General features: G+C 43.8%; 1 protein-coding gene across 1 annotated transcript in view; it reads left to right on the top strand.

Moving 5' to 3' along the window:
- LOC140693513 (uncharacterized) overlaps nucleotides 1-27,670 on the top strand; it is a 98,940-nt gene that overhangs the window by 1,260 nt on the left and 70,010 nt on the right. Inside the window, exons 2-5 of the mRNA XM_072957333.1 lie at nucleotides 6,285-6,444; nucleotides 9,629-9,802; nucleotides 10,255-10,394; nucleotides 14,833-15,051. Coding sequence (XP_072813434.1) covers nucleotides 9,660-9,802; nucleotides 10,255-10,394; nucleotides 14,833-15,051 — 502 coding nt within the window. The 5' untranslated portion in view covers nucleotides 6,285-6,444; nucleotides 9,629-9,659. The remainder of the gene's footprint in view (nucleotides 1-6,284; nucleotides 6,445-9,628; nucleotides 9,803-10,254; nucleotides 10,395-14,832; nucleotides 15,052-27,670) is intronic.

A 27,670-nucleotide genomic window follows, 5' to 3' on the forward strand; every position in this document is an offset into this window, starting at 1 on the left:
ATACATTTATTTCACCAGAATATTCTCTGATTCTTTGTTTACACACATCCAGTTTTTTTAATTCCTTTAAAAATGATTCTGTGTTTATAATGCCTCCTAATTTCTATCATCTCTATGTTGCCAGTGGCCTGAGACATGCACCAGATTTGATGCCGGAACAGTTCCACCAAAAGAAATCCCTTTGCCGTAATATCTTTTGAGGAAAATATTATTCTTTAAGGCTCTAACAGTAAATCGTAGAAGAAAGCATGGAACATTTCTTGTAGTTAATACATGTTCATGCGAAAAGAAATGATATTTTCATTAAACAATGTTGATTTTAATAACTTTTACAAATGTGAACATTATTATTCATAATTTAAGTAACCAGATAAAACCACAGTTATTTATTATGAAGATTGAAAACTATTGACATGGTCTCTTAATTAGAAGTAGCTTTATTAGAAGACTGAAGGGTATTTAAAAGATGGAAAAATACCCATGATGACACCATCATTTTTATTAACTAAATATCAAGAACTGTGCAGGGATAAGATTTAACCCTCTGCAAACTGCCAAGTTAGCATGAGGTAGTTTGTGGATGCTGCCAGAGGACAGGACACTCCCCCAGGATCAGAGACAAAGGACTCCCTGCCAGCACAGAAGGCAGCCTGTGGTTCAAGTTCATATTGGTTCCTGAGTTCCTTTCCTATTGCTGTTGTAACAAAGGACCACAGACTCAGTGGCTTAAAGCAATACACATTCATCTTCTCACTGTTCTAGGGTGCAGTAGTGCAAAGTCAATGTCAGTGGGCTAAAACCAAGGAGTGGCCAAGGCTAAGTTCCACACCTAGGCTCTTGGGAGGGATTCATCATCCTACCTTTCCCAGCTTGCAGAGGTGCTCACACTCCTTGGCCCAGGGCCCTGTGTCACTGTGACCTCTGCTGCCACTTTACATCTCTGTCTCTGACTATATAGATATAGAGGAAGAGTCTTCTACATCTGGTATGGACCCTTTTTCCTACATGGACATTGTATCCTTATTTATGTGCAGATGAAAACCCCTTCCCTCCAGGGTGCGGTGGCATCAGCTCACAAGATGACCACTCTGGGCTTTAAGTGTCCTCTTTGTATTGTCATCAGGGAACTTCTCTTTCCATAGTTAGCTCTGTGTTACTTTGTTGTTATATTTTACCCAGAATTACTGAAAGTTTTACTTAAAAGGGATCCTAATTAGCTCTGTTTACCTGTTTCCAGAGCTGAAAGCTTCAGTTCTAGAGTATCAGTTTGATTTTTCCTAAAAATACATTCCAGTATATTTCTCTGGTGAAAGTCTCTACCCTGTTATCTATTCTCCCATCATTTCCTTATTTTCTTGAATATATTAAAAGTATTTTATAGCCTTTATTGGTAACTCTGATGCCTACATCACCTGGGGTTTGCATCCTTTGTCTAATGCTCCTTATTCTCATGTTATCTGTCATATAGTCTGGACATGTTGCATGTCTAGAAATTCTTTATTACATGGCAGACATTGCAAATGAAAAATCCATGTTATCTTCTGTGAGAGCTTTTCTACCTTCCCGTTAGGCAGACAGTGTGAGCGACTGATCATGTCACTCCAATCAGGCGCTGAGGTGGATCAGGACTAAAGTGCCTTTTTTCTTAAAACAGCTTTGAGGTATACTTGGCAAAATAATTTTCACACGTTTAAAGTGTACAGCTTAATATGTTTTGACGTAAGAATATCCCCAAGGAACCATGACCACACTCAAGACAGTGAACATACCCATCACCCACAAAGCTTCTCTCCTGACTTTTTTTGTCCCTCCCTCCCTCCCTGTCTCTTCCCCTGGGAACCATTGATCTGCTTTCTATCACAACATATTGGTTTGCATTTTCAAGATCCTTATATGAATGGATTCATGCAGTATCTACTCTATGTTGTCTGACTTCTTTCATTCAGTGTAATTATTTTGAGAATCATCTGTGTTGCTGTATTAATAGCTTATTTGTCTTATAGTAGAGTATTGTTTAGTGCTGAGTTTTTACTGAAGAGTTTATTGTGAGCAGTGTTTGTATAGACCATCATTTCTTTCTGCATTTACTTCTTGATGGATGCATGGGTTATTTACAACTTGTGCTATTATAAATAAAATAGCAGTGAATATTTGGTTATAAGTCTTTGTATGGACATATGCTTTTCCTTTCTAAAGCACCAGATGAGGAATGTCTGGATTATATGGTACATAGGTGTTTACCTTTTTAAAAGAATCTGTTAAAGACTTTTCCAAAATGGTTGTACTATTGTAAATTCCTCGTGGTGTGTATCAGTTCTGGTTGCTCTACTTCCTTGCCAGCACCTTGTAAGGTCAGTCTTTCTAACTGTATTCATTCTAGTATGTATGTGAACTAGTATCTCACTGTGGTTTTTAAAAGTATTTCTCTAATCATTAATGACACCTTTAATCAGCATCTTTTCATATGCTTATTATCCATCTGGATATCTTTACTGAAGTGTGTTTTCTGGCCTCATTCATTCAGGTGTTTGAATTATTATTGAATTTTGAGACCTCTTTATTCTGGATCAGATACAAAGAGAGACCATTATCAGATATATGATCTGCAAATAGCTTCTGTCTATGGCTTGTCTTTTCATTTGCTTAGCAGTGTTTAGAAGAGCATTGAAGAGTCTTCATGTTCATAAAGTTCACTCTATCAGTTTCTTTTTAAAATAGATGATACTTTTGGTGTCATAGCAAAGAAAAATTTGCCAAACCCAAGGCCATAAAGCTTAAGCCTATGCTTGTTCTCCTAGCTGTTTTATAGTTTTAGATTTCCTATTAAGATCTATGATCCATTTTGAGGTAAATTTTGTATATTTTGTGAGGTGTGAATCAAAGTTCATTTTTTTTTTTTGCGTATCACTATCTAATTGTTCCAGCACTACATGCTGAAAAGATCCTTTCTCCACAGCATCCTTTTTGAGAATCAATTGTCTGTATAAGTCTTGGTTTAGTTCTGAACATTCTATTGTGTTCCATTATTCTATTTTCCTGTTTTACACCAACACCCTAATTTCTGATTACTGTAGCTTTATAAAAAAAAAGTTTGAAAATCAGATAGTGCAAGTCTTCCAACATTGTTTTTCTTGTTCAAAGTTGTTTTGGATTTCTGGGATCCTTTGAATTTTTATATGAATTATAGAATAAGTTTTTAAATTCCTTACATCCTGTTCTGCCAAAATTCCACCCATGTCTTTGGCCGTCTCCAGAGCCACATTTTCTGAAGAAGTCTCTCTAGATCCCAGGTGAAAGGAATTTCCCTTTCGTCTGTGCTCAAATCACATTTGATATTATTTGATTCCATTTAATCATATTTGCCTGTATGTACTTGTCTGATCTTTCCAGCCATTTAGTAAATCTCAAAAGATTAGGACTCTTGACTTGGTTCCCTCTGTGTGCTGAGAAACTAGTTCTATGCTTTGCAGGAGTGAGCCCTGCAGTAAGAGGTATCTGCAGCACACATCTAGCTCATTGCTTGAATATTGTCAAGGAATTCTGCAGATTTAGAATTGTTTATTGATTGTTGTCTCCAAGACGGCTCAGTCTTTTTTATTTCTATTGCTACTGCTGCAGTTTCAAAGAACAATGGGCTAGTTATTTTGCAAATATCAAATCATACTCTAATTGTGTTGTCACGCAAATTATGTGCTGCTGTGTCTTAACAACCTGCTTAGTGTTCACAGGCTCCTTCACTCATGGAAAATTTGGGAGAATGTCATATCCTTAGAGATAGCAATGCTGTCTTTGGCGACCTGAGCAGCAGTATCTGAATTCACTCCTGCTATTTTTCCAGTGTCCCCTCTAGACCTCCTCCAGCCCTCCATGGGGGGCCCTGCAGTTCTGCCCTAGAAAAGCCTGTTGCTTCTCAGGAAGACTTCCCTATGAAACATAATCATGTCCTTCTTGTGGGGACATTCAGTCCAGAGACCTGAAAGCAGGGGAAAATGTTCAGCCTGCTTTTGGTAGAACCTAAATTCTTCCATACTTGTTAGAAGCAATTTCAATGAGGAAACTGTTTTGGCATCTAACAAATCAGCATAAATGACTGATGAGGAAGATCAGCTTCCCCATCCCACTCAGTCGTCATGTTGATGTGACACACACATTGGCAAACATTTTCCCCTGTGAGCAACGTAAAGTTCAAGACGTTATGAATGGCTTTTTATTTTTATTTCTTAGTCTTTCCACATTCACTGTGTCTCGTGAGATTATATGAATCCTGCTTATTTTCAGCCCAGCACTAAACTTTTTAAAAGGATCACGTGTTTAAAAGGCTAGTGGACAATTTTTTAGAAGACAGAAATCCTTAGATTTTGGTCCCAGAGTTGAATCTTGGTTAGTGGTGAATGAAAATTCCCGTTAAAATTTTAAATTCAGTGATATAAAGTCTTAAAAATAGTTAAATATTAGTCAATTTCATTAAACACTATAAGAGTTATTTACCTTTAAGCCTGTTTCTGGGGCAATTTTGCAATGATTCCCTCCCTTTATCGATTCCCTCTTTATCAGAATCCTTGAGAGGCCCCTGTCATCATTGTCAGTATCATCATTATCATCATGGAACTGATTCTTCTGGAAGATTCTAGGAAAATAAAGAGATGGACGGGATTATGTGTAGGTCAGTGTGTGCATGTACAATAAGAACAGCTGTCAGGCATTAGATGCAAGATACCCATTTCATTTAGGGGAGAATGTGGTCATGAAATCCTGATGTGGTGAATGAAGGAAGCGGTGGGAACAGGATAGTCAATGCAAAGGAGGAGGAAGTGAGTGAGTTGGAGAGCATAGATCCTTGGTTAGTTGATCAGCACATTGGTAAGAATGAGGGGAGTGTGATGGCAGAATCATGTCCCTCCCCGGCCACAGGGTAGCCACCTGTGACATGTTACTGTACATGGCAAAAGGGATGACAGATATTTTAGGATTAAAAATCTTAGAGGATTTCTGTCTCCTAAATTGTCTATTAGTTAGCCTTTAAACCCATGATACATTATTATAGATTAGTGCAGGGGCACAAATAAAAAGGATTCATATAATCTCAACAGACAAACTGAATGTAGAAAGGATAAGGAAGAAAAACAAAAAGTCACTTATAAGTGCCTTGAACCATAAATTGCTCATGAGGAAATGTTACACAAGGTGAATGTCACAGCCACATACATACTGCCTGAGTGGGATGGGACAAGGGGATCCTGAGATGAGACAATAGGGTGAGTAGTCTGGATTGTCCAGGTGGGCTGAATGTAATCACAGGGGTCCTTAAATTGGAGGATATTTCCCAGCTGAGTTTAAAATCAGAGGGAGGTGTAGCGATGGAGCAATGTTCAGAAAGGCTGCTGACCATGAAAATGGAGGAAGTTGAGGGGCACAAGCTAAGGAAGGTGGGTGACCTCTGTAAACTGGAAAAAAAAAAAGGAAACATTCTCTTCTAGACCCTCTAGAAGGAAGGAACCCTGCTGGTATCTTGAATTTATCCCAATGAGAACTGTGTTGGATCTCTGACATCCACAGCCATAAGCTGATAAGTCTGTGCTGGTTTAAGCTATTAAGCTTAATGGAATTTGTTACAGTGGTAATAGGAAAATAACATAGTGAGCGGTAGTGTAAGGGATTAAAGGTCTAGGATGGGGTGTGGAGAGAATTCTGACATTTACACCTAAAAAACAACCAGGTGAAGTGGGAAGGTGTTTTAAGGAAGTCCTACCTGGCAGGGCTGTCAAGCAGACTGGAGTGAGCGAATCCTTGGAGTTAGAGGAATCAATTAAACCTCTACAAGGAAAATAAGAAATAAAATGTAGCAGGGCTTCAGTGTTAGTAGATGTAGGAATGGAAATGGGCAGAGAGATATAAACATTATTTTGAAATTAGCTACAGGTTTGATGACTGCATGTTTGGGAGAGTTAGCCGATGTGTGGACTGAATGCATCCCCTCAAAATCCATATGTCGAAACCTCATCTCCCAGGTTGATGATATAAGGATGCGGGGCCTTTGGGAGGTGATTAGTAGGATAAAATGAGGTCATGAGAGTATTGCCCTCATGAATGGTATTAGTGTTCTTATACAGGGCCCCAAAGTGCTTGCTTCTCTCTCCTCTCTGGGCCATGAAGATAGTGGGAAGACAGCCATCTTCGAGCTGGCAATCCTCTCCCAGATACATTGACCTTGAAAGCCTCAGCCTCCAAACCATAAGGAATATGCTGGTTGTTTAAGCCACCCGACACACGGTAATTTGTTACAGAATCCCAGACTGACGAAGACAGTGGAGAATGCCACTGCGTTTGGCACTGATTGCCTGGAGAATGCTGAAACCCAGGGAAGTGGGCAGCACAGACGTTTACTCATTTAATCCTGCCAACACTGTAGGGGATAGAGTCTACATTTTCCTCGCTATTTAAAAGGTAAGGGAAAAGAGGCACAAATAATAACAATGACAATGACAACAACAACAACAACAGCAACAATAATTTGTCCAAGATTCACACAGAACTCCCTGGAGGGAGAGTGAGAATTAATACTTATGCAGGCTGGCCCCAGAGCCCCTGCTCATAACTACTAAGTCAGATCACCTTGCTTATTTAGATCAGTTTTTTTTCAACTGTGATATGAGTGTACTGTGTCCAGTAACTTATAATTTCAAAATACCTCACTGTAAGGGAAACATTAGTTGCAGGCATTACAACCCACAGAAAGCTAGACATACAAAAATAACTTGTTAGGGCAAGATAACCAATAATGTTTTTAAATATTATACCTGCTGACCCTTTGCAATAAAGTGTTTATTTATAATTCTGTCTGGCTACAGAATAACATCATAATCCTGCATGTGGCTGGTGGCTCCCGTGTTGGACAGCACGGGTCTAGAGAATTTAAATGACTTGCCCAGCCTTGCCCAGGAAGCTCGTGGTGGGATCAGAGCTATAGTCTGGGACTGTTCCTTCCTATCCAACAATTCCCTCATGGAAGTTTAGAAGCTTCTCCTTTGGTGCCCAGCTGTCTATCCGTACTTATGACATCTTGTCAGGTGCCCCGGCCTGCTCCTGAACATCAGCCAGAACCCACTTCTGCTCTTTTTTGGCCAGGTAATACCTTCTAGCAACTTCCATTGCCTTCTTGGCATCAGTTTTTACATGGAAGGGTAGTGGCTAGAGAAGGAAATGTGTCCACATGACAGGTTTTTCATAAATATAGTAGGAGTGGTCAAGAGAAGAAAACCTCAGGAATACGAGTGGAAGCAGGTCATTTAATATACCAAATGCGTACTTTCAATGTATGTTTGTGTTTCCGAGTCCACGCTTGTTCTACTCGTGCATTATAGGCCAACACATCAGGAGACAAGGATTTGGGGCAAGAAATAGCGGCTTTAATTTGTAAAGCCAGCGGAGAAGATGGTAGACCAATGTCCTGGAGAACCATCATCCCAAGTCAGAATTCAGGCTCTTCTTATATTAAAAAGGGGAAGCGGGAATGCTTGGTTGTTGCAAACTTGGTGTATGAATTCTTTGTTGTTAGAATCCTTTGTTCTTGCAGCTCTTCACCTGGGTCAGATCCGTGTAAACCTCCAACAAGCAAATGTTATTTTCTATTCTGTATCTTGTTATCTTTATACGAATGGAAAAGTGATAATATCCTTCAAAGTCAGAGCCTTGAGAATAGGGTCTCCTGTATATTTCAGGATCTAGGCAACATTGTTTCACAAAAGGTGCAGAAACAGCAAGACTAAGCCTAGGAAACAGGGCACAGGTTTAAAGTCAAAGGAACAGATCTAATATGGAGTCAGATTTGTTCTTTCCTATTTCAGTAGTGCCATGGAGAAGGCACTGTGGGCAGCTTTCTGTAGGGTCCTGGAGGCTTTCTCTCTCAGCCTCTGTGCGCCTCTATTGAAAACCCGTCATCGCTATCTGGCCTGCTGGAAAACCAGTCCGCCTGTTTTGCCCTGAAGTTGTGTTCTGTTTATAACTCATCTCTACTCCTTGGAAAACAACTCAATAAAAACTCAGTTGGTTTCCCACCAGCCCTGAGCAGGGGTGAGGGATAGCATGTTATTATTTTATTAAAAAAATATATAAAAGAGTTTTAAAACAGCACTGGGCACATAGGAGAGAGACAATCAATGCTTCCTGGCTTAAATCGAAAATGATGACTCAGTGAGTCTATGGCTGCTGTATTTGCTGAGCTAGTTACTCCTTTGCTCCATTACACATTTATTTTAACTGAAAAAGAAATATATGCATATGGTTAAAAAAATTCAAACAGAGCAAAAAATACTCAAGTGAAAGAAGTTTTCCCTCATCCTCTGTTCTTACATGCCTCCCTGGAGATGCCAATGTTTACAATCCTTTGTGTGCTTTTCCAGATATGCTATGCAAGTTCCCACCAATGTATGTAAATTCCTTTAAAGTTTTACTTATTTTTAACTTTAAGGGATTTAAATCCTCAAGTGGCTTCTGCCACAGTAATAGAAAAGAAGAAATCTGACTCCATATTAGATCTGTTCCTTTGACTTTAACCCTGTGCTCTGTCTCCTAGGCTTCTTCTTGCTTGTAAAACAATGTTGCCTAGAGCCTAAAATATACAGGCGAGCCTATTCTGAAGGCTCTGACCTTTAAGGGTATTTAACACTTTTCCAATCATATAAAGATAACACGTTGCAGAATAGAAAATAACGTTTGTTTTGTTGGAGGTTTACAGGGATCTGACCCAGGGAGATAGCTGCAAGAACAAAGGATTCTAAAAACAAAGAATTCCTACACCAAGAAGTTTGCAAAAACCAAGCACATAGGAAAGCAGCCTGAATTCTGACTTGGGGAGATGGTTTTCCAGGACATTAGTTTGCCATCTAGGTCTACAGAAACTTGCTATTCCATGCCCCAACACTTGGTCTCCCAACTTACTGGCCTGTCCTGCACTGAGGAGAATGAATTTGGACTCAATAACACTTCTACCTACCTAGCAAGTTGGACACTGGGACTGAGGGCAGCTCTCCCACACACAGGGGCCTACGGTGAGCCCTTGATTATTCCCCGAGGTTGGGGTGTGGTTTACCCAGGAGGGATGGGGACTCTACACCAACACTCAGGCAGTCTGCTCCTTCTGGGGCTCTGACATTTTACCTCCCGCTCCCTGCCAGCCCAACATTTGGGACAGTGGAGCTAAGGCAGAGATCGTGCCTGCCTGTTTCCCAGCGTGTAAAAGGGGAATATGTACTCTTCCCAAGGTAGTTCTGAGAAACAACACCTGCGGGTGCTTGGTTCCCTGAGCAACAGTAAACCTAGCTCCTTGTGGGGGCAACGGGTATGATACCCGTAGGGTTTCTGCAGAGACCTTAGCTGGAGGGCTGGGCCAGGGACGTAAAATATGAGCTGTGGGCAATGACGGGTAAGAGAAGGGTGTATAGGCAGGACTGCTGCCTCCTTCGGGGTGCCACAAGAGGTAAAACGCTTTCTCCCCATCTCTGTTACTCCCCTCCCAATTCCAGATAACTGCCTTCCCTCTGCTCCTCCTGTCCATGTGTCTCCCTCCACTTTTCCCCGCCTCCCCTCCTCCTCCCCTATTCTCCCTCCCTCGGTTCCCCTTCTCTCTCAGGACCCAGAGCGGATCGCTGGCCCTCCTGCGCATGCGCAGTTGCTGCCAGCTGGACCGCGGGTTGGAAGCTCCAGCTCCGAGCCGGGGATCGGCCCCAATGGCTTCTCAGCTCTGTCGCCCTGTAGGCCTTTGGCTACTGCCTGGGGCCGGGGCCTCTGGCTGTGGAAGTGCAAGGTGAGGGGATATCGGGAAAGGGGTGAGGCGGCTGCGGGAGGGCGGTCGGCGTGTCACAGCCCCCCAGGGCGCCAGTCAGCGTGTGTTCAGCTGGATTGCTCGGGCCAGACCCCTCTGCCCGCGCCACCTGCCCCGGCGTCCCGGCCACAGCTGTCCAGGGCCAGGTGTGCCCCTGCGCCTCTTGGCCCAGCCGGGCTCCCCTCAGTCCGCGGCTGGCGTCCGCTTCCCCTCTCCCGCCGGCGAGTCCTCCCCTCCCGGGCTTCCTCTCCTAGGCCGCCGACCCGTCCCCACCACTGGGCGGGCTGTGTCCCGGGCGGGCGGGGTCTGCACACCCGGACGGGGCGGGCGGCTTGGGCTGGGGCTGGGGCTGGCCTCCGAGCGGGGCTGCAGCCCGCACCCCCCCTTTCCCTCCCCCCTAGGGCTGCCCTCCTTTCCCTTTCACCCTCCCTCAGGACCAGCTCAGTGGCGTGTGTGCTGCTCCCCGGACTGAGAGCCTCTGGCTGTAGCGCCCAGCTTCACCTGGTGGAGTCGGGAAAAGGGAGCATCAGTGCTGAGCAAGCTTCTGTCTCCTCCCTCAGTGTTTCTGCCGCAGGTAAGTATCTTGAACACTTTCAGGTGTTATGATGGCGGTGCTTGTTGATGTCACGTGTTTTTATAGTGAGAGGGATTAACAGTGGTGAAAGCAGGGCTTGGTTCTGTTAAAAATGAGCTGAAGGCATGAAGCTGTGATATCCTCCTTCCTTCCCTCTCCAAGGGTGAAACGTGTGACAGTCAATTTTAAAAAGATAGTTACAGTCCCTAGCTAGCCCAGCCCAGCTAGTGTGTGTTAACAGGAACAGCATCACCAGAGGCCTTGGAGACCCAGGGATATTGCAGTCCTAAAGAACTCCTGGCACAGTTTGGTTTGTATTGGTTTTTTGTTTTTCTTAAATTGTGGGACAGACTAGTGGTATAAAAAGAAAAATATTTGTCAAGAAATATTTTTTCATATAACAGCGTTATTGTGATATAGTTCACACACCATGAAGTACATCCATTTAAATGGTAAAATTCAGCAGCTTTTAGCATATTCACAGTTGTGCAACCATTATTATTCCAGAACGTTTTTATCACTTCAGAAAGAGCAGTGGAAATTAATGACCTATCCACCCCTCCCCAGTGGTGGTTCTAAAGAAATTTCTTGGCTAATCTTGACCATAAATTCACTTGTTACATTCCAAGAAAAATCTGGTAGGAATTCTAATCAGAATTGCAATGAATCTGTCTATCAAAACAGGAAGAATTAACGTCTTTATGGCACAAACTTCTTCTACCCATGAATATATTTCGGACCCTATATTTTCCTCTGTCCAGAGCCTGGCCCATGGGAAGTCCTCACTACTTGTTGGGCTTGTGAATGATGAGATTCTATACATCGTTAGTTGCAGCTGTAGCCTTTCACAGAAGAGAAAAGAAACCTCAGTGAAGCAAGTGACTCTCTGATGGTCAGAAAGAGTGACAGCCATTGCTGGAGTGATCCAGTGGACTTGGTGTTTACAACCAGAATTCTCCACCACCTACAGCTAAGGGGATTAGAGTGTTCTTTTATTTTTTCTTAATGGCGTTGCTTTTATTTTTACTTATTTTTTAAATTATTTTTTATTTAAGTGTAGTCAATTTACAATGTTAGTTTCAGGTGTACAGCAGAGATTCAGTTATAAACATATGCATATGTATATACATATGTTTTAGATTGTTTTTAGTATAACTCATTACAAGAAATTGAATATAGTTCCCTGTGTTATATAGCAGGTCCTTGTCATTTATTTTATATTTACTAATTTGTATCTGTTAATCCCTCCTTTCCTGCCTGCTAAATACAGTTTGCTTTCTATGTCCATGAGTCCATTTATAGGAGCACCATTTTTCCTAGTAATATATGCTCTTTGGCTGCTTTCAGTTTCAGTAATTCCATCTTATCTGTGGGCGCTTTTCTTCTGGTTGCCTTTATGTGGTTTGCACACGTGGTAATAGAGATCTTTATTTGGGAGAACTCCAGGTCTCGTGTAGTCCCTGGTACAGAATGCCCACTGAATTGATGATTGAACTGGGAAAAAAGCACAGTAAATGCTGGAATTTCCACTATGGTTGAGAATTCCAGGTTTCAATAACCTGTTTAGACAACCTTACTATTGGCTGCACCCATACTGGGTAATTTGGTGGAAATTCATGGTATGGTGGTGTAGAGACGGGACCTTATATTCTTCTTCTCTTTCTATTTTCTAACACTCATTTTCCTGGGCCTTCCAGATCCTCCCCCAGAAGTGCCCAGGGCTGGCTTAGTGCTGCACTGAGGCAATATTTGTTAATAACGCCCTTTCCTCTTCTCCTCTGAGCCTCCGTTTCTTTCTGTGCACAATGAGCGCTTAGACTAGATAAATACTTTTCAGTTTCTTTTAAAGCCATGTTTCCTTTGAGAAACAGAAAATGCAAATATCTCCTCTCAACCCAACCCTTTAGATTTTGGTATGTCCTCCAAGGAGTGACATAGCTCTTTGTGAAAAATTGATGTGATTTTGATTGCAGGTGACACAGAAAAGACTCTTCAGAGATTTATTGCAGGGAGAGGGCAGGAAAGAGGCAGTATGTGACACTTTCTAGTGTGAGCAACGGAGCAGGGACTTGGATTTAAATACGGTGTCTGACGTGGCCTCTCTCTAATCTTGTAGAATGTGATAAACTTCTCTACCTCAGTTTCTTGATGTGTCAAGTTGGGGTGATAATATTTTAAGGCTTCTGTGAAACATTATACAAATAAGACATTTGTGTCTCGGTAGAAACAAGATCTGCTAGGGATTCAGGGATTTGTTTAAAAAAAATTCTTGTCCATAGCACTCTGTCTGTGTGTATTTAGAAGTTCCTGGAGGGTGAGGGTGAGTCTAAAGTCCATTGTGGGACAGGTGGCCCATATTTCTCCGTGTCCCAGTTTACCCCCTACTCCCCAGTCCTCTTCCTCAGTCCAGGATGAAGTTCCCTAGTAGATTTACACAGAGGTCTTGTGGAAATGGCTTTTCATTTTATTGTTTCACCAAGAAGGGCTGCCATCATGATCTCTGTGGTCAGGTTTTGAAGGGCTGCCATCATGATATCTGGTAAGAATTCTATGCAATTTGGAGTTCCAATTTAATGAAAAGAAAAAAATTACAAATAGAAAATTAGAACAAGGGTGGTGACAGGGGCTCTTTTAAGTGGACACCATTAGCTTTGTTAGCTTCAGGTGCTGTGGCCTGTTGCCACGAGGACCCATCCTCTTGCTCTGAAGTTGGAGGGACTAGTGGGCTCAGTGGGAATGTTAACTGAGTGTATCTCATGGGCTGGGCATTGTCCTATTTGTACTGTGTGTTCCTTATTTGAGACAGTGAGCTCACCTAACCTCGATAACCTCTTTAAAATATTAGACTTTTAATTTTGAGATGTAATGTAGATTCCCATGTGGCAGTAAGAGATTATATGGAGAGGGCCTATGGGCCCTTTGCCCAGTTTTCTTAATGGTTCCATCATGCAGTGTTGGGGTACAATTCATTACTGACTCACTAACAATTTGAGGTTTGTGTTATTGCCCTTATTTCTATTCACGATTAAACTGGGGCTTCGAGAAGCACGCAGGCCTGTCCAGGTCACCCACATTGTTAATGCAGAGTCGGGTGAACATGGGCTTGGGATTTCCAGGCAGTACCATTATGATGGTTTGTGGCAGGGAGCAGCATTCACTTTGCTTGTTTATTCATTCATTCAACAAACATTTATTGAGTAAACTCTGTGGGTCAGATGCTTTCATAGAGTTATCTGATTCTTCAGCAGTACTGAGAATCAGGTAATGTTTATATTTTTTAATCTGAGAAAATTAGCTCTGAGAGGTTATAACCTCCCCAAAGGAAGTATAACTCATAAAGGAGGGATAGAACATGTGTACAGTCACCTCCTTTTATGCAGGTGGTACCCTATGCATTTTACATTTTCAAACATCCGTAATCCAGATATATTCTTGTAAGGCAAGGCTTTTTTTTTAATTGAAGTATAGTCAAGTTTACAATGTTGTGTCAATTGCAAGGTGTTTTTTGACTTTTGAATTAAAAAATACTTTTTCAGGAGGGAAATTAGGTGTATTTATTTGTTTGATTTTTTAAAATGAGGTACTGGGGTTTGAACCCAGGACCTCGTACATGCTAAGCATGTGCTCCACCAATGAACAGTACCCTCTACCCCAAGGCAAGTTTTCTTATCCATTATTATGAAGCTTAGGAGTTCAAATAAATTGAATAGGAATCCAGATCTTTTGATCCTACTGTGGTCCTTCTCTTTATATTCTGCTGAAGGGGGTTGGGGAAGCATTTCCTTTGTTCATTTCTTTATTCAGCATTTTTGAGCAGTGACTTTGCATCAGGGCCTTGCTAGGTGCTTGGAAATAGAAAATAAGAAATGACCTTTCTCTGCAGAGGCAGGAAGCCTAGACCAAAAGCTGGGTAATGTGATCCGAGCTACAGTAGCCATATGCAGACTCTGAGGACAAACTGTACCCTTGGATTTGCTTTGGCTTCCCTTGTCTTCTGGCTGGTACACACCAGGTCACCGCAACCCAGATGGGCCCGTAGCACACAGCAGAGAATGTACCTCGATCTCCTCTCCCCTCTCGGCAGGGCCTGCAACATGAGCATCCCTGACTACGTGCAGTGTGCTGAGGACCACCAGACTCGTCCCGTTGTGGTCCAATCCATAGAGATCATCTCAGAGGAGAATTTCTTTTGCATCTATCAGCTACTCACCTCGGTTAGCCATATCAGCCCTTGTGGCTCCCAGTGGACACTCTGTATCCACTACAGGCACCGCTATGTGCCCGAGAATCGGTGGAGCGTCTTCCAGAAACACCCCAAGGTCGTGGGCCTTGTCACCATTACCGAATGTCTCTCTGCCAAGGCCTTCGAGAAGCTCCACATGCAGAGGAGCTGTATGGTGCATCGCTTAATGACTCTCAGCTTTTTGTCTTTGTGCAGCATGGGGAGGTAGCCGAGCAGACACGCACCGACGTTGCCTTCAATCTAAGAGTACTGCAGGGTGGTGGAGAAGAGGATCGAGGACTTCACTGAGTCACTCTTCATCTTGCTCAAGTCCAAGTGGCTGGATGGTGGCCCCAAGAATTCTGGGGACAAGATCCCCCTCCCCTGCATCCCGTTTGAGAAGGAGGACTTCATGGGACTGGACACAGACAGCAGGTAAGTTTACCTGGAAGCCAGTCCACCTTGGCTGTGTGCTGGATTGCTTCCCTACATCCAGAAAGGGATCAGCAAGGAAGAAGTCAATCTTGTAGCCAAGGGGGGAGGGAGGTGCAGCCCGCCGGTTTCCAGACATTTCAAAGTGAATCCGCCTTTATTTCAGAGAGATCCTTTTAGGGTTAGTGTGGACACTTACTCCCGCTTTACAGCCAGGAACATGGTGGGACCCCTGGAGTTGCTGTCCAATAAAGTAGCCAAAGCCACATGCTAGGAGCACTGGGGAGGAGGCTGGACTCAGCTGAGATGTACTGTAGGTCAAATGCACATCAGACGCTGAGGCTTGTCTAGTAAAAGTACATAAACTATCTCTCTACTTCCTATATTGATTACATGTCAAAATAATAGTATTTTACATACAGTAGATTAAGTAAGATCTGTTCTTAAAATCACATTCTAGTATTTGTTTTTTGTTTGTTGGTTTGTTTCTTTGTTTCAAATTTTAAACGTGGCAACTGGGAAACTTTCTTTACATGGCTCTCATTTCATTTCTGTTGCGCAGCCTGTCCTGGTACATGCTCATCCCTTTGCTTATAGATGAGATGCTGAGCCCCGAGAGGCAGAATGAGGCGCTGGTTGAGCTGCGGCTGGAGCCGCTGTCACCTGCCTCCCAGGCCCAGCACCTTTTCAGCTCAGGCCGTCTCTTCCTGCCCAACAGCCACCATGCCAAGTTAGGACATCAGAAACACCGCCAGGGACTTCCTAATGAACTCCTTATGCAGGGAAAGGCGTATCACGGTGTATGGGACAGAGCAGGGAAATGTTCATTCCCACTTTGTCCCTGTGATTAAGTCAATGGCCCCACTTTGCCTCGGAAGTACAGATGAGCTCTTCTGGGCTGCCTACCCCCCACCTTCTGCTCTGTTTCCCCGTATATCTATCATGTTTTCCCTCGGGCTGAAGAGGGTGAGATGCCTTTGCCGAGACGTGGTCCCCCTTTGCTGGGGTGAGTGAGGGAAGCTGTGTCCCCCCGGCCTACGGCCTCGGTCCTTGAGTCTGGAGAGGGCTCATGGTGGTCCCACAGGTGGCGGTCAGAAGACCTGGCATGTGCTACCGGGCCCGCTTTGGAGGTGGTGCTCTGTGATTCTTGAACTTACCTAAGATCAGATCCTACTTTCTGGTTGTTGGTAAGTTGGAGGAGAAGATGCTAGGGAATTAATAAAAAGAATGTCTAGACCAGCCCTGTGAGTGAGAAGCACAGGGGACACTAGTCCCACCTGCGAGAGCCCACCTAGCAGGCTCTGGATGAATTTTCTGTTCCTCCCCAGAAATACCTCTATGGCTTAAGGAAGAGGAGAGGCATGTCGTGGCCATGATCTGTACTTGTCCTCACAGGGCCCTGTGATCTACATGCCCGCACTCCCCATCTGCTTCTTGGAGATGAGCTGGCATGTTTAGGAGCCTGGGCACTGCTGAGGGCATAGCTCCCAGCACCGTGCTACACAGAGTCTCGCTCCGTTCACCTCATCTGTCAACTCCTGCTGAGGCCCCAGACATTAGTCAAGTAGGTGCATCAGCGAAACCTAAGCAGGGACCACCTTCTCCCCCTGGACAAACTGGTGAGTGAGCAGTGGAAGCCTGGAGCCCTGCCCCAGCCCCCACGCCAGTGCCACTTCTTTTGTCATAGGAGGCACTGGTGACATTTTTGCTCAACAAATGCTTGTCTCTGAGTCTGCAGACCCACCAGAGGATGCCAGCTTGTTTTTGCCTTTTGAAGTCTGCCCTTGGGACTTGGCGGAGTAGCCGGATGTGTACTTAGCCCACAGTGGTTCAGCGCATTAAACCTGCCTCCTTGTGGGTCTGTCTATTCTGGTACCATAAGGGCTCAGCCAGCATCTGAACGTCATTGAGATAACGCGGCCAGTGAGCTCGGGTCAAGCACATTCTCCTCCAGTCACTTTTACTCCATTGTTTCCTTTACTATTCCACAGTCATTAATTTTTTAAACAATGCTTTGGTGCAGGAGCAGAGCCTCATTCTCTCCTGCTACTCTTGGTGGAAGTGAGTAAAACGGTTCAGACTGAAATGCGACAATAATTTGTAGCTCAAAAGCTGCCTAGTCGCTTGTAGGTCGAATTTTGGTTAGGGGAGCTGAACACGTTGTGGTCCCCCGGCAGCGCCGCTCCCCTCAGGCCCCTGCTTTCCCTTGAGCAGGAGGTGAGGTTGGGCCTCACCATCCCCGCGTCCCTGGCCTCACACACTCACATAAATTCTTGTACATGCAGTCAAAATTATTTTTGTTCTTGTGTGATTCTAATTTTCTCTTGTTCCTCTTTTCCTTTTTCTTTACTCCTTTTTCACTTGTACTGCCCAGTGAGCATGTTGTTGCTTCTGAAAATGTGGGCTGTGCACACCCTGCATTGGAAATAGCCAGATTGCCCTCTGTACAGTCTCCATCGCTTTAAAAAGCAACAACTTAACAGCTGTTTTGATCCATCTATTATCTTAGTCATTTTTTATTTTCTAATTTTTTGGAATATTTGCTTTGTTAGCTCATCACCCACTGGTGTTTGATACCTGTTGAAATCCTTGCTTTTGAGGAACATGTTTGGTCCTCCTTTTATTTGATGACAAATGCGCCCTTATTAAATTTGTTTCATTGTTTTGAAGAAGTAAGATGTGAATTGATTTAGTCGGCTGCTCAGGGATTCTTTTCATGGAGTATTTAAACTTGTAAGGTCAAACTCTGCAGCATTTTGCTCGATTCCTGCTTTTACACAAACGTGCTCAGCACGCGGTTCCTGGCTGTCGCTGTGTGACGTGCGTGACGTCGCTTCCTGGCCGGCGGTCACTGGTGAGGATGTGGCCGCCACGGAGGTGACAGCTGCAGGGGACGCTGTTGGAGGAAGAGGTCACCGTTTGGTTCTTTAATTTTTTTTTTTTGCATTCAACTTCCCCGTGCCATTTACTTTACTTTGCCTTCATAAATGGGCAGAATTGGGTCTAAAATCCATGCCACTATTTTTTCCCTTTACGAGGCTGGTTTTTCTGAGTATCAGGACAACATGGCCTTCTCCTAAGTAGCTGGCTTACCTGGATCTGTTGGGCAAAGGGACTGCTAAAAGGGCCGTAGCTTCCTCTCTGCTCCAGCCAGTGGGCATTCAGAGCTGGGTCTGTGGTTTGCCTCAGCAGCCGTGCAGACCTTCCTGCCTCGGCCTTTACTTTTAACCCATGTTGGCAGTAAAGAGCTGAATCCGTTTCTGTTGCAGCTGACGCCCACCACGTGGGCCCCCTAACGTGTCGTTAGTTTGTGGTAGTCAGTCCCCAACACCCCAGTCAACAATGAAGGAAGATGATTTGTCCAACCCAGGACCTTGGATTCTCAACCCTACCCTGGTTCATCTCACCTGGTGGAATTGTTTGGCCACCACCATCATGCTGACCATGAGGCCTTGTTTCTCCTTTCATGCTCTGGTCCAAATGTGGACACTTCATTTTTCACTGAATTTGTCTCGCTTGAGACAGGCCAGAATATCTGAATGAGTCCATCACATTCTGGGTGGGGAACAGAACAGAAGTAAGTGTCGCAAGTAGATGGAGTCTAGGCTGTCCGGGTTGGCAAATGCAGGCTGGGATCTGTGATGGCTGGGCTGTACACTGGACACAGGCCTTTCCCATGGCTCCTGAGAGCCCATGAGTTGAAGTGATAACAGCCTTGCGTGGGTTCCCCCATCCTCATCTGCTCATTGGCAAGTGTGTCTGCTAATTAGGAGCTCCCCCAGACCTCGGGCCCTTCAAAGCTCAGACCATGGGAGAACCTTGAGTCCCTTCTCCTGGGCCTCCTGTGTGAGAATCCACTGCCTTCTGAGGTGACCAGCGGCAGGAGATGCCTCCCCATCCAGGGAGCACCCTACGGAGGACTGTTAGTGCACCATGCTGTGAGCTTGTGTGTTTCCGGCCATGGTCCCTACAGAACTACACTTGAGATGGGCTTATTGATGGAGATAACAGGACTGATTCCAGGGCAGGGCCTGGGGGAGGGAACAGTGGAAATTGAATGTGACCTCAGACACCTCGGTGGGTGCTGGGGCTGTTACTAAAATGGGGAGTCTGGGAGATACCTGACAGGAATGGAATTCCAGAGTAAATGGTGGACATGAGGCATTTTTAAGATGCCATTTGTCATCCAAATTAGGACTTCAAAGAGGCACTCGGGTCGATGAGCCTGGGGCTCAGGTGAAGGAGCCGGACTAGAGATACACGTTGGGAGTCGTCATTCTTAGCTGGTGTTCACAGCCTTGCATGTGAATTAGATCATCTCGAGAGCTGCAGACTGAGACTGAGGGGGGCAGGGCTGTGTCTTGGTTGGAGGAAAGCCCAGACCATACAGCTCTGGTGTGTCAGTCAGTGGCGTTTGCCATTTTCAAAGCAATGCCAGTTATCCTTAAGGGGCCAGGGGCTGGGCAGGGCCAGCCAGGAAGAAATCTGAAGGGAGGGTCGTGGCCACGTGTGCGTCTTGGGAAGGTGCAGAGGCTGCAGGGTACGGGAGGGTAGACTCCTCAGAAGCTAGAGTTGCAGTGAGGAGTGGGGAGAAGTTAGTCACAATCACCTGTGAGGGAGGGAGGGAGGCCTAGGGAGCCCCACCTTACCGGACTCGCTTTCCCATGAACAGAAGGCAGTCAGACAGAGGATCTGAGGTGAGAAGGGATGGGCACTGGGAGGGGAGCCAACCTGGAGAATGGTGCTTGCAAAATTCTGGAATAGTCTCCCTGAAAAATAGAGTTAAAAATACCCAGACTCTTAAGAACATTGTTAGTGACTTGGGAGGAGGCAGTTGTTTTTCTGGCCTCCTAAGGGTAAGGCATGTATCCAGGGATACACAGAAGATACGGGCAGTCTGTTCCGGGGGCTTGATCGTTACCGGGGGAACAGTGCAAGTTTAAAGGGGGAGAAGGGCAGTGGAGGGAAACTAGCCAGGCCCCGTGTCAGGTACCAGTCGGCCGCCCTACTTGCGTGTTTCATTCACATCCATGCCTCCCAGGTGGGCGGCGGCAGCCCCCTTTTGGGGATTGAGAAGCCTTCTCAGAGGGGTTAAAGAATTGGTCCATTTAGCGACTAGTAAATGCTGTAGCAGGATTCAAGCAGGGCCTTGTCAGAATTCAAGGGCATGTTCTCTCTACTGTTTCCAGTACTTCCCTGTTATACCTGGAATGGTGAAGTGGGTCAGTTTTGGAGCCTTTCAGAAAAAGTATGATTTAAGCGCCTCTGGACTGTTTCACAAAGCTCAGCATTCTTTGATGGTTCTGAAGCACGCAGTGATTTTCGTCCCAGAGAGGTAACGTCTAACTCCTTTGATGATGACGTGGTTGCAAATGGTGTACAGGTGCAAAACCAGACTTTGCAGCTTCTGAAGGGAAACTCTCCAGTTCTCCCTTGGTCGGCTTTCTTCCACGGGATGTAACTGTGCTGCAGCGTAGGCCTGAGCTTTCCATATGGAGTGAGAGTTTAATATCCGATGTTAGCATAAAACGGTCAGATGAAGAAAATCGAAGTTGACAATTTATTTTTGGGTTTCATTAGTCAAGATATACTATCAGTTAATGGCCCATATAGCAAATGAAATTGAGTACAGGACATTGCATTTCTTACTTTCTATTTAGAGTTCTCTTACAGAATAATGTTGCCTGCTTTGGAACATCAGCTCCACCACTCACGGCACCTATCAGTGTGTTGGTGTGATTGCATTTACAGAGTGAATGTAATCTGGGCTTCCTCAGCCCCAAACACTTCAGTGCAGAATCACGGGCTGTAGACGTCTGTTAGTCACGCAAATACTTCTAAAATTATATGATTCCAGAAAAGAAAGAAGAGAGAGAGAGAGATTGCCTTTATCAAATTTCCTTTCAGTTCTAAATGAAAACTGTTGTTGAGCAGCTCTGGTTTCCTTTGGATAAGAATATATACATTTCTTTGCTTGTAACCTGGGTTTTGGGCTAGAACACCAAGTTCTTGCTGTCCACAAGCCACAAAAATAGTAGCCAAATGGCACACGTGTGAAATATTTTATACTTTTTTCTGAGAAAGTATCCTTGAATTTGGGACTTGGGCTGTGATTTCTGCTTTTTGATTCCCCCACCTGTCTTGTAATCTCTCACTCCTTCCCACGTGGTTCCCAAGTGTTCGTGGTCTCAAAGGAGTGGGCAAACACCCAGTTGGTCACCATGTACTGCTGCTATAGATAGAGCCCAGACAAGACTTAAAGGACATTATCAGAGAGAACTTCCTGGAAGAAATGGGCTGTACATTCAGTTGTGAGGACAGAGTAAGAGTCAGCCAAGAGAAGGAGTCAAGAATGTGGCTCAGGTCGCAGGTGCAGCCCGGGCAGAGGCCTGGAGGCTTTTGGCGTGGGGACCCGGGGAGAGTGCCCTGTGCGGTCCAGGGTGGAGGGAGCCCCTGCTGGGGAGGACACTGGAGAGAGTCCGGGGTGTAGGGCTTTGGAAGAAGTTGAGTTTTACTAGAACTGACACAGTAGGCAGTGAAGGGTGTCAACAGAAGTGACCCTCAGGGAAGGTACTTCTGGTTTTGCTTCTGATATACTACAGACAAAAGGGTCGGGACGGGTGAGAGCAGGTATGTCTGTCCCTTTGAGATCCAACCCGTCATTCATTTATTCATAACACGTGCACTTCAGTGAGTCTAGGGGAGAGAGAGTGTAGCCACATAAATAAGCAAAATGTATTTGCTTCTTGAGAGCTTAGCGTTGTCAGTTAGCCTAGAATGTTCTAGGAAGAGAGGAACAAATTGTGGAGGTTGGAGGGAGGGAAGGCTTCCTTGGGAAACAGTCAAAATGAACCTGGAGGCAAGTGGGAAGTAGGAGCAGGTCAGGGGGCTCCTGAGGTCACTGGGGACCTATGTACTGAGATGAGGCTGGGCGAGCAGGGTCTGGGGTGGGGCTAGAACTCTACCAGGGAGCCTCTGAACTGTTTGAAGTGGGGTTGATGTAATCAAATTTGTGCTTTGGGAAGGCTGTCGTGGCTTTGTGTGTGTGTGTAGCGGGGAAGAGGTGGAGGGTGCCACCAACTGGGGGATCATTTGAAGGCCATTCACAGGCTGGGATATGGGCTTCGGGGCTACTTGGGGACGGCAGGGGCAGTGTGGATGCCGGCTTTTCTTATGGGGGACTTGTTAGCGGGGCTGCCCTAGAGGCACCTTGTGGCTGGAAGAAAACTGATGGAGGCTGCCAGGGGGACATTCCTCTTCTCTCTTTCCATGCCTAGTGTGATTATCTTAGCTCAGCCAACATTTGGAACAAAAGAGCTAATCTCCAGGGTTGCCCAGGCCTTTGTAGAGCTCCTTCGAGTGAGATCTGGTAGGATTTAGGTTTGTGTTCAGATCTGGATATTCACTTAGCTAGAAACGTCCTGTCATTTCGATTTCCATAGGGGTTTTTATTCCTGATAAAGATTGCTTTCTTGGTGAGAGGAAAATTATTACAGCTGTTGTCTTTTTCAAAAAAAATCATATGTTTTAAGAGCTTTAATATTCAAAAGAATAGGAATATATAAAATATTTAAGGAAGTCTTTGGTGTGGTTTCTTTGCTTTCTGAGCTAATGTGGACTTAGAGCCTTTGTATTACTTAATAGCACATCCTTGTCAGTATTTAAAGAGCTGTTAGTGAGCACCCCAGGCCCCACCTCTCAAAGAATCGTTAAAGTTTGCTCTGAAATAGTGAGGTCATAAACGTCTTGTTTTCAGAAATCAAAAGGTTTTAAATACGCACCATAGCTCCATTTATAAAATAATAATAAGTTCAAAATTAAGAAAATGGAGGATAATTGATTTTTTTTAAAGCCTAAACATAAACTTTCTTGTGCTAATTTTGCAACTGGAAATTTTGAAAAGAAAAATCCTACTGCAATATCATCTACGTGGTATATATATATGAGTTTCACGTTTGAAATGTAACTGCGCAGTGGTTTTCAAAGTCAGGAGCATTCCAGCTCAAATACTGGCAGTGGTGGCTGCTGGTTTTCAATGGAAGAGCCTAAATTTGCCTTCTTAGCTTTTTTTTTTTTTGTACTGAGAAGGTTGAGTAGTGCTTTGCCAGCATGATTTTCGGGCAATTTGAGGGCAGCTGTCGTGTTCCAGCAGTGAGATATTTCCATGCATTTTATTTTCTGGACATCACCAGGGCACATGTGGGGTTTGTGCCTGCAGGCTGGAATGCTGCAGGACTCCCTAATCCATCACCATTATGTCCTGGTGCTGCTCCGGTCAGTGAATGATTTTCTGTGACTTGGAGGTAATGTGGTCTGATGGTGATGATCAGACGTGCAGTTAAATGCTATTAATTGAAATAAGAGTAACCTAGAAACATTGCTCTAACAATACAGGATGAGGGAGGAGGATTGGCTGAGCTGCTTGCAGTGGGATGTCTTCTCAGGTGACTCCCTCACCGTGATTCCTGCCAATATCCGCCCCAGCCCTGCACGGTAGTCCTGCCGAAGCAAGCAAGCACTTTGCTCAGAAACGCACTGAATTTCCTTGCGCCTCTGTTTGTTGGCTTTTTTTTGAAAACACATTTTGCCCTTTGCTTAAATGCCATCCATGCTAGTCACCCCTTACACTCATTCTTCTGGACCTCGTCCATACATAGCTGCTGAATGGATGAACAGAATGTAGTATCTCCATGTAGTGGAACATTATTCACACGTAAGAGTGAATAAAAAAGAAAAAAAAAGAGGAAAATGAAAAATGCCACCTGTTTTGGGAAGTCCACCCTGACTGTTCAACCCACACTTTTCCCTTTGAAACACAATCACTTATGCTCCACTCTACTCTTTTTGATAGTACTTACCACCTTCTAATAATCTTTAACGTTTCCAAAAAAAATAAAAAATAAAGAGATGCTGATGCCACTTCAAAATATACAAGCCTTGCTAACAGCATGTTAATTGAAAGGAAGCAGACACAAACGGCCAGATATTGTTGATTTCAGTGATCTGAAAAGCCCAGAAAAGGCACATGCAGAGGCAGAGAGCAGGTGATGGTTGGAAGGGGCTGGGTGGAGGGGGATTACGGAGTGAATGCTAGTGATAGGGGGATTCTTTTGGGCTGATGAAGTGTTCTGGAAATAGAAGGTGTTGAGGGCTGCACAACTGTGATTGTGCAGAAGACTGCTGAGCGCTGTGTCTGGGAGTGCCTGTTGTTGGGGCATCTTTATTTTGTTCACATCCTGCAATGTGAAGGGCCATCTTCTGCTGTGGTCATTCTACTCCTGTGAGTGGTGAGGGTCAGGACTTTGTAGAGTCCTGTTTCTTTTCTCCCTCTGGCTGAGTGTAGGCAAAAAAATTTAAGCCTGAGAAAGTGCTCCATCTACAGAAATGTCTTTCAGTTTTGCCTGGTGTAAAAATCTTGAGAGCTTTTAACCGTTGAGGCTAGTCTGTGGGGGTAAATAGCCTATGAAGCCTGGGTGAGCCCGGGAAGAGCCGCGCTTCCCTCCCAGACACGGGTGGGGATTTCACCCCCTTTCAGGCAGTGAAGGGCCCAGACCCGTGGGCAGACTTGACAATCGTGAATATTTACGTGTATCCGCTGCTTCATCTTGGATATTAATTTCAAGCTGAGTCAGTTTGTGACGGCAGCCTCATCCTACATCAGGAATTTATAGTATCTGCTCTTTGAGGTGAAGACCTGACAGACTTGATTATTTAACAGTCTGCTTTGAATTGATATCTCAGATTCCTTTGTCAAAAGCAAAACAGCAGAAATACAGACGTCCTTTAATTCCAATGTGGCCTGGAACGGGTTTAGTGTCTGTGCCTCAGTGGCCTTATCTGCGGGTGGGGAAGATGATAACAGTGCTTCCCTCAGAGGAGCTGGTGAGGGGAGAGTGAGAAGCACAAATGGAGGACTTACACGAGATGCTCATAAATGACCGAATTTAGTGCTCTCCGCCTGGTGAGGCCTTAGGGGTAGAGATGTCAGAACAGAGCAGTCCTAGCCGGAGCTCGATACGTGATGGTAGCTGTTATGATCAGTATCACCACTGTGGGTTATCAGGTAGTTTTAAGACTTGGTAATATGATTTCATGAATAATGTTAAAAGACTAGACATCTCAGATCCAGTTTACATAGTCCTCAAGATTTCTTCTGAGAATTGGATGGTTTCTTCCCTATCTTAAATCTGAGATGAGTCTCTAAAAATTTCCGTATTCCTCCATCCTTTTGCTTTAATTCTCTATTTCTTAAAAAACAAAGTTTTTAGATGGAGTTACTGGGGACTGAATTGAGGGCCTCATGCATGCTAAGCACATACTCTCCCAAATGAGGTATAATCTCTTCCCTGATTTTTTTTTAAATTTACATCTTAATTTTCAGAGGTTAGAGGCCTCTAATTATTTTTCTGGAGACTTGTCCATGGACCTGTAAATCTACAATTAATGGACAAAATTTGGTTTATTAAAAAAAATTCTATAGAATATTCTACAGTCCACCCAAAAGGAAATACTCATGGACTTAAAATGTTTCTCCTTTAAGGTGATTTCTCCTGTTTGGTCGAGCTTAATTTGTTAACAGCCATCCTCATCATCATAATGACCAAACTCGCTGTGAGTGGACGCCTAACTGAGGCTAAAATGCTTTGCTCATATTTTACTTCATAGCAAGTGTTTGATTGTAGGTATCAGTGTCTCCTTTTTTGTAGCTGAGGGATTGAGAGATGGGTCAGCTTGCCCCAAATGACACGCAGCTGGCGGTGGCTAGCTCGATGCTGGAATCCAGGCTGCACAGGATGAATTCTCAATTGCTCCTCTAATCAGCTTCCCGTTGAGTGTTTTCCCGAACTCCTGTGAGCCCATAAATGACCGATTTTAGCTATCTCAGCCTGATGAGGTCTTCAAAGGAGAGACACCAGTGAGAATGAGAGGCAGAGTGGCATAAATTAAAATTGTACATTTTCACAAATGTTTTATTCTCAGGTAATGACTGTAAAGGAAATAGTTTTTTAATTTAGTGCTTTGTGAGAACTAAAAACAAAACATTTAAAATAACTATTGTGCAAGAGAGAAGTGGTCTTTGAAAGTCCAACTGTTGCTAATGATGTTACTTGTTTTTTCTAGTGGTGCTTATTTACTGAAAAATTTCCAAACACTGAATTTGTTTTATGTAGTCTTAGTATGAAAGAAAACTTTGTCAGTGAGTATTGTAAGTAAAATCCTTACTCTTTTCTTTCCTGATGATGAATATCTTAGTTGTTTACATGGCTTAAGTATATTTCGTCATTTGTGAAATTTGAGTAATATGGTTTACCTTGTCTGACTGTGAGAGCTGGACGCCTTGTATACAAAGCACCGTAGAGGTGCTTAATAAAAATGTGCTTTCACAGTGACTGATAGTTTAGAAGTATCAACTCTGAATACTAAAAAGGGTAGCTTATTTCTGATGCATATTCAATATGTGTATATATGATATACATTAATATGGCTTAAAGTAACTAGGATTGTTTTTTTTAAGTGCAGTATGAAGCTTTAATGAAATCTGTGTCATTCTAGTGAGACAGGGACTACTTAAATTGCCTTAAGCAGACGACCTTGAAGATTATTTACACAGAATGTAAGCTCAGAATTCATGTTGCCGTGTAACCATCCATCAGACATTTAATTTCTCGGGATTCTGACCAGAACCATTAAGTTTAGAAAAATCCACATTGATTATTATCAGGGAATAAGCTTCTCTCTTTTGTGACTAAAGAAAATTTTGATTTTTTTCTGCACTCTTTTCAGGTTTTAAAATTTCAAAATTTTGATTTGACATGTCACTTTTTTAATAGAGAGAATAAAGCTCATGCTGTTTTAATATGTAAATAAATGTTTTTGTATTTCAATACCCTTCTATGATTTCCTGGCTCTTTGAGAAGTATTTTGCAAGATACTTAGATTACCTACTGTTGGAAAAATACAGACGTGACTTTTATGAATATAGGCCTAGTACAGTTCTGTTGGTTTTTACTACAGTGCAAGACATGAGACCTAGGAGAGCTTTGCTGCTGATTGCCAGGAGGACAGATCTCAGGTCTCAGTCTCCCCTCGTGTAAAATGAAGTGGCTGGACTGGATTCTTTCCTCTTCTAAGATGAGCTTCCATGAGCCTATGTCTTTTGTTTATATTTAGGAGTATTAGCAATATCAGATTAAATACTGAATACCCCTCCATCCCCCCGAAGCAAAGTGCAGTATATGCTACATAAGCTTCTAGTTATCTGATTCTCGTTTCTCATCTTACAGTCAATTTTTGTGTTGCATGTTTCCCGGCAACCTGGAAGGTCTTTTTAGCCATAGGTGGCGCTGTTGCAACTTTTTACAGTCTTAATTTTTCTGTTTGTAAAATAAGGCTTAAACAATGTGATTTTATTTTGATTCCTTTGCTTAATGCTTCAGAATAGCACAACGTCCGTTATGTCTTTCTACCTGGAAAATTTTTTCTGCTTATATCATAGTTTTATTCTTTTATCTCGCTGTGAACATTTCAGACTTGCTGTGCAAACAATGGCAAAATCGGGCTTTTCTTCTAGTGTTAGAAACCAGTGAGCCGGGATATTATAAAACAGCTAGAAGCTGCCTCT

This window comes from Vicugna pacos, unplaced genomic scaffold (genome assembly GCF_048564905.1).
Source record: "Vicugna pacos unplaced genomic scaffold, VicPac4 scaffold_19, whole genome shotgun sequence".
Taxonomy (NCBI): domain Eukaryota; kingdom Metazoa; phylum Chordata; class Mammalia; order Artiodactyla; family Camelidae; genus Vicugna; species Vicugna pacos.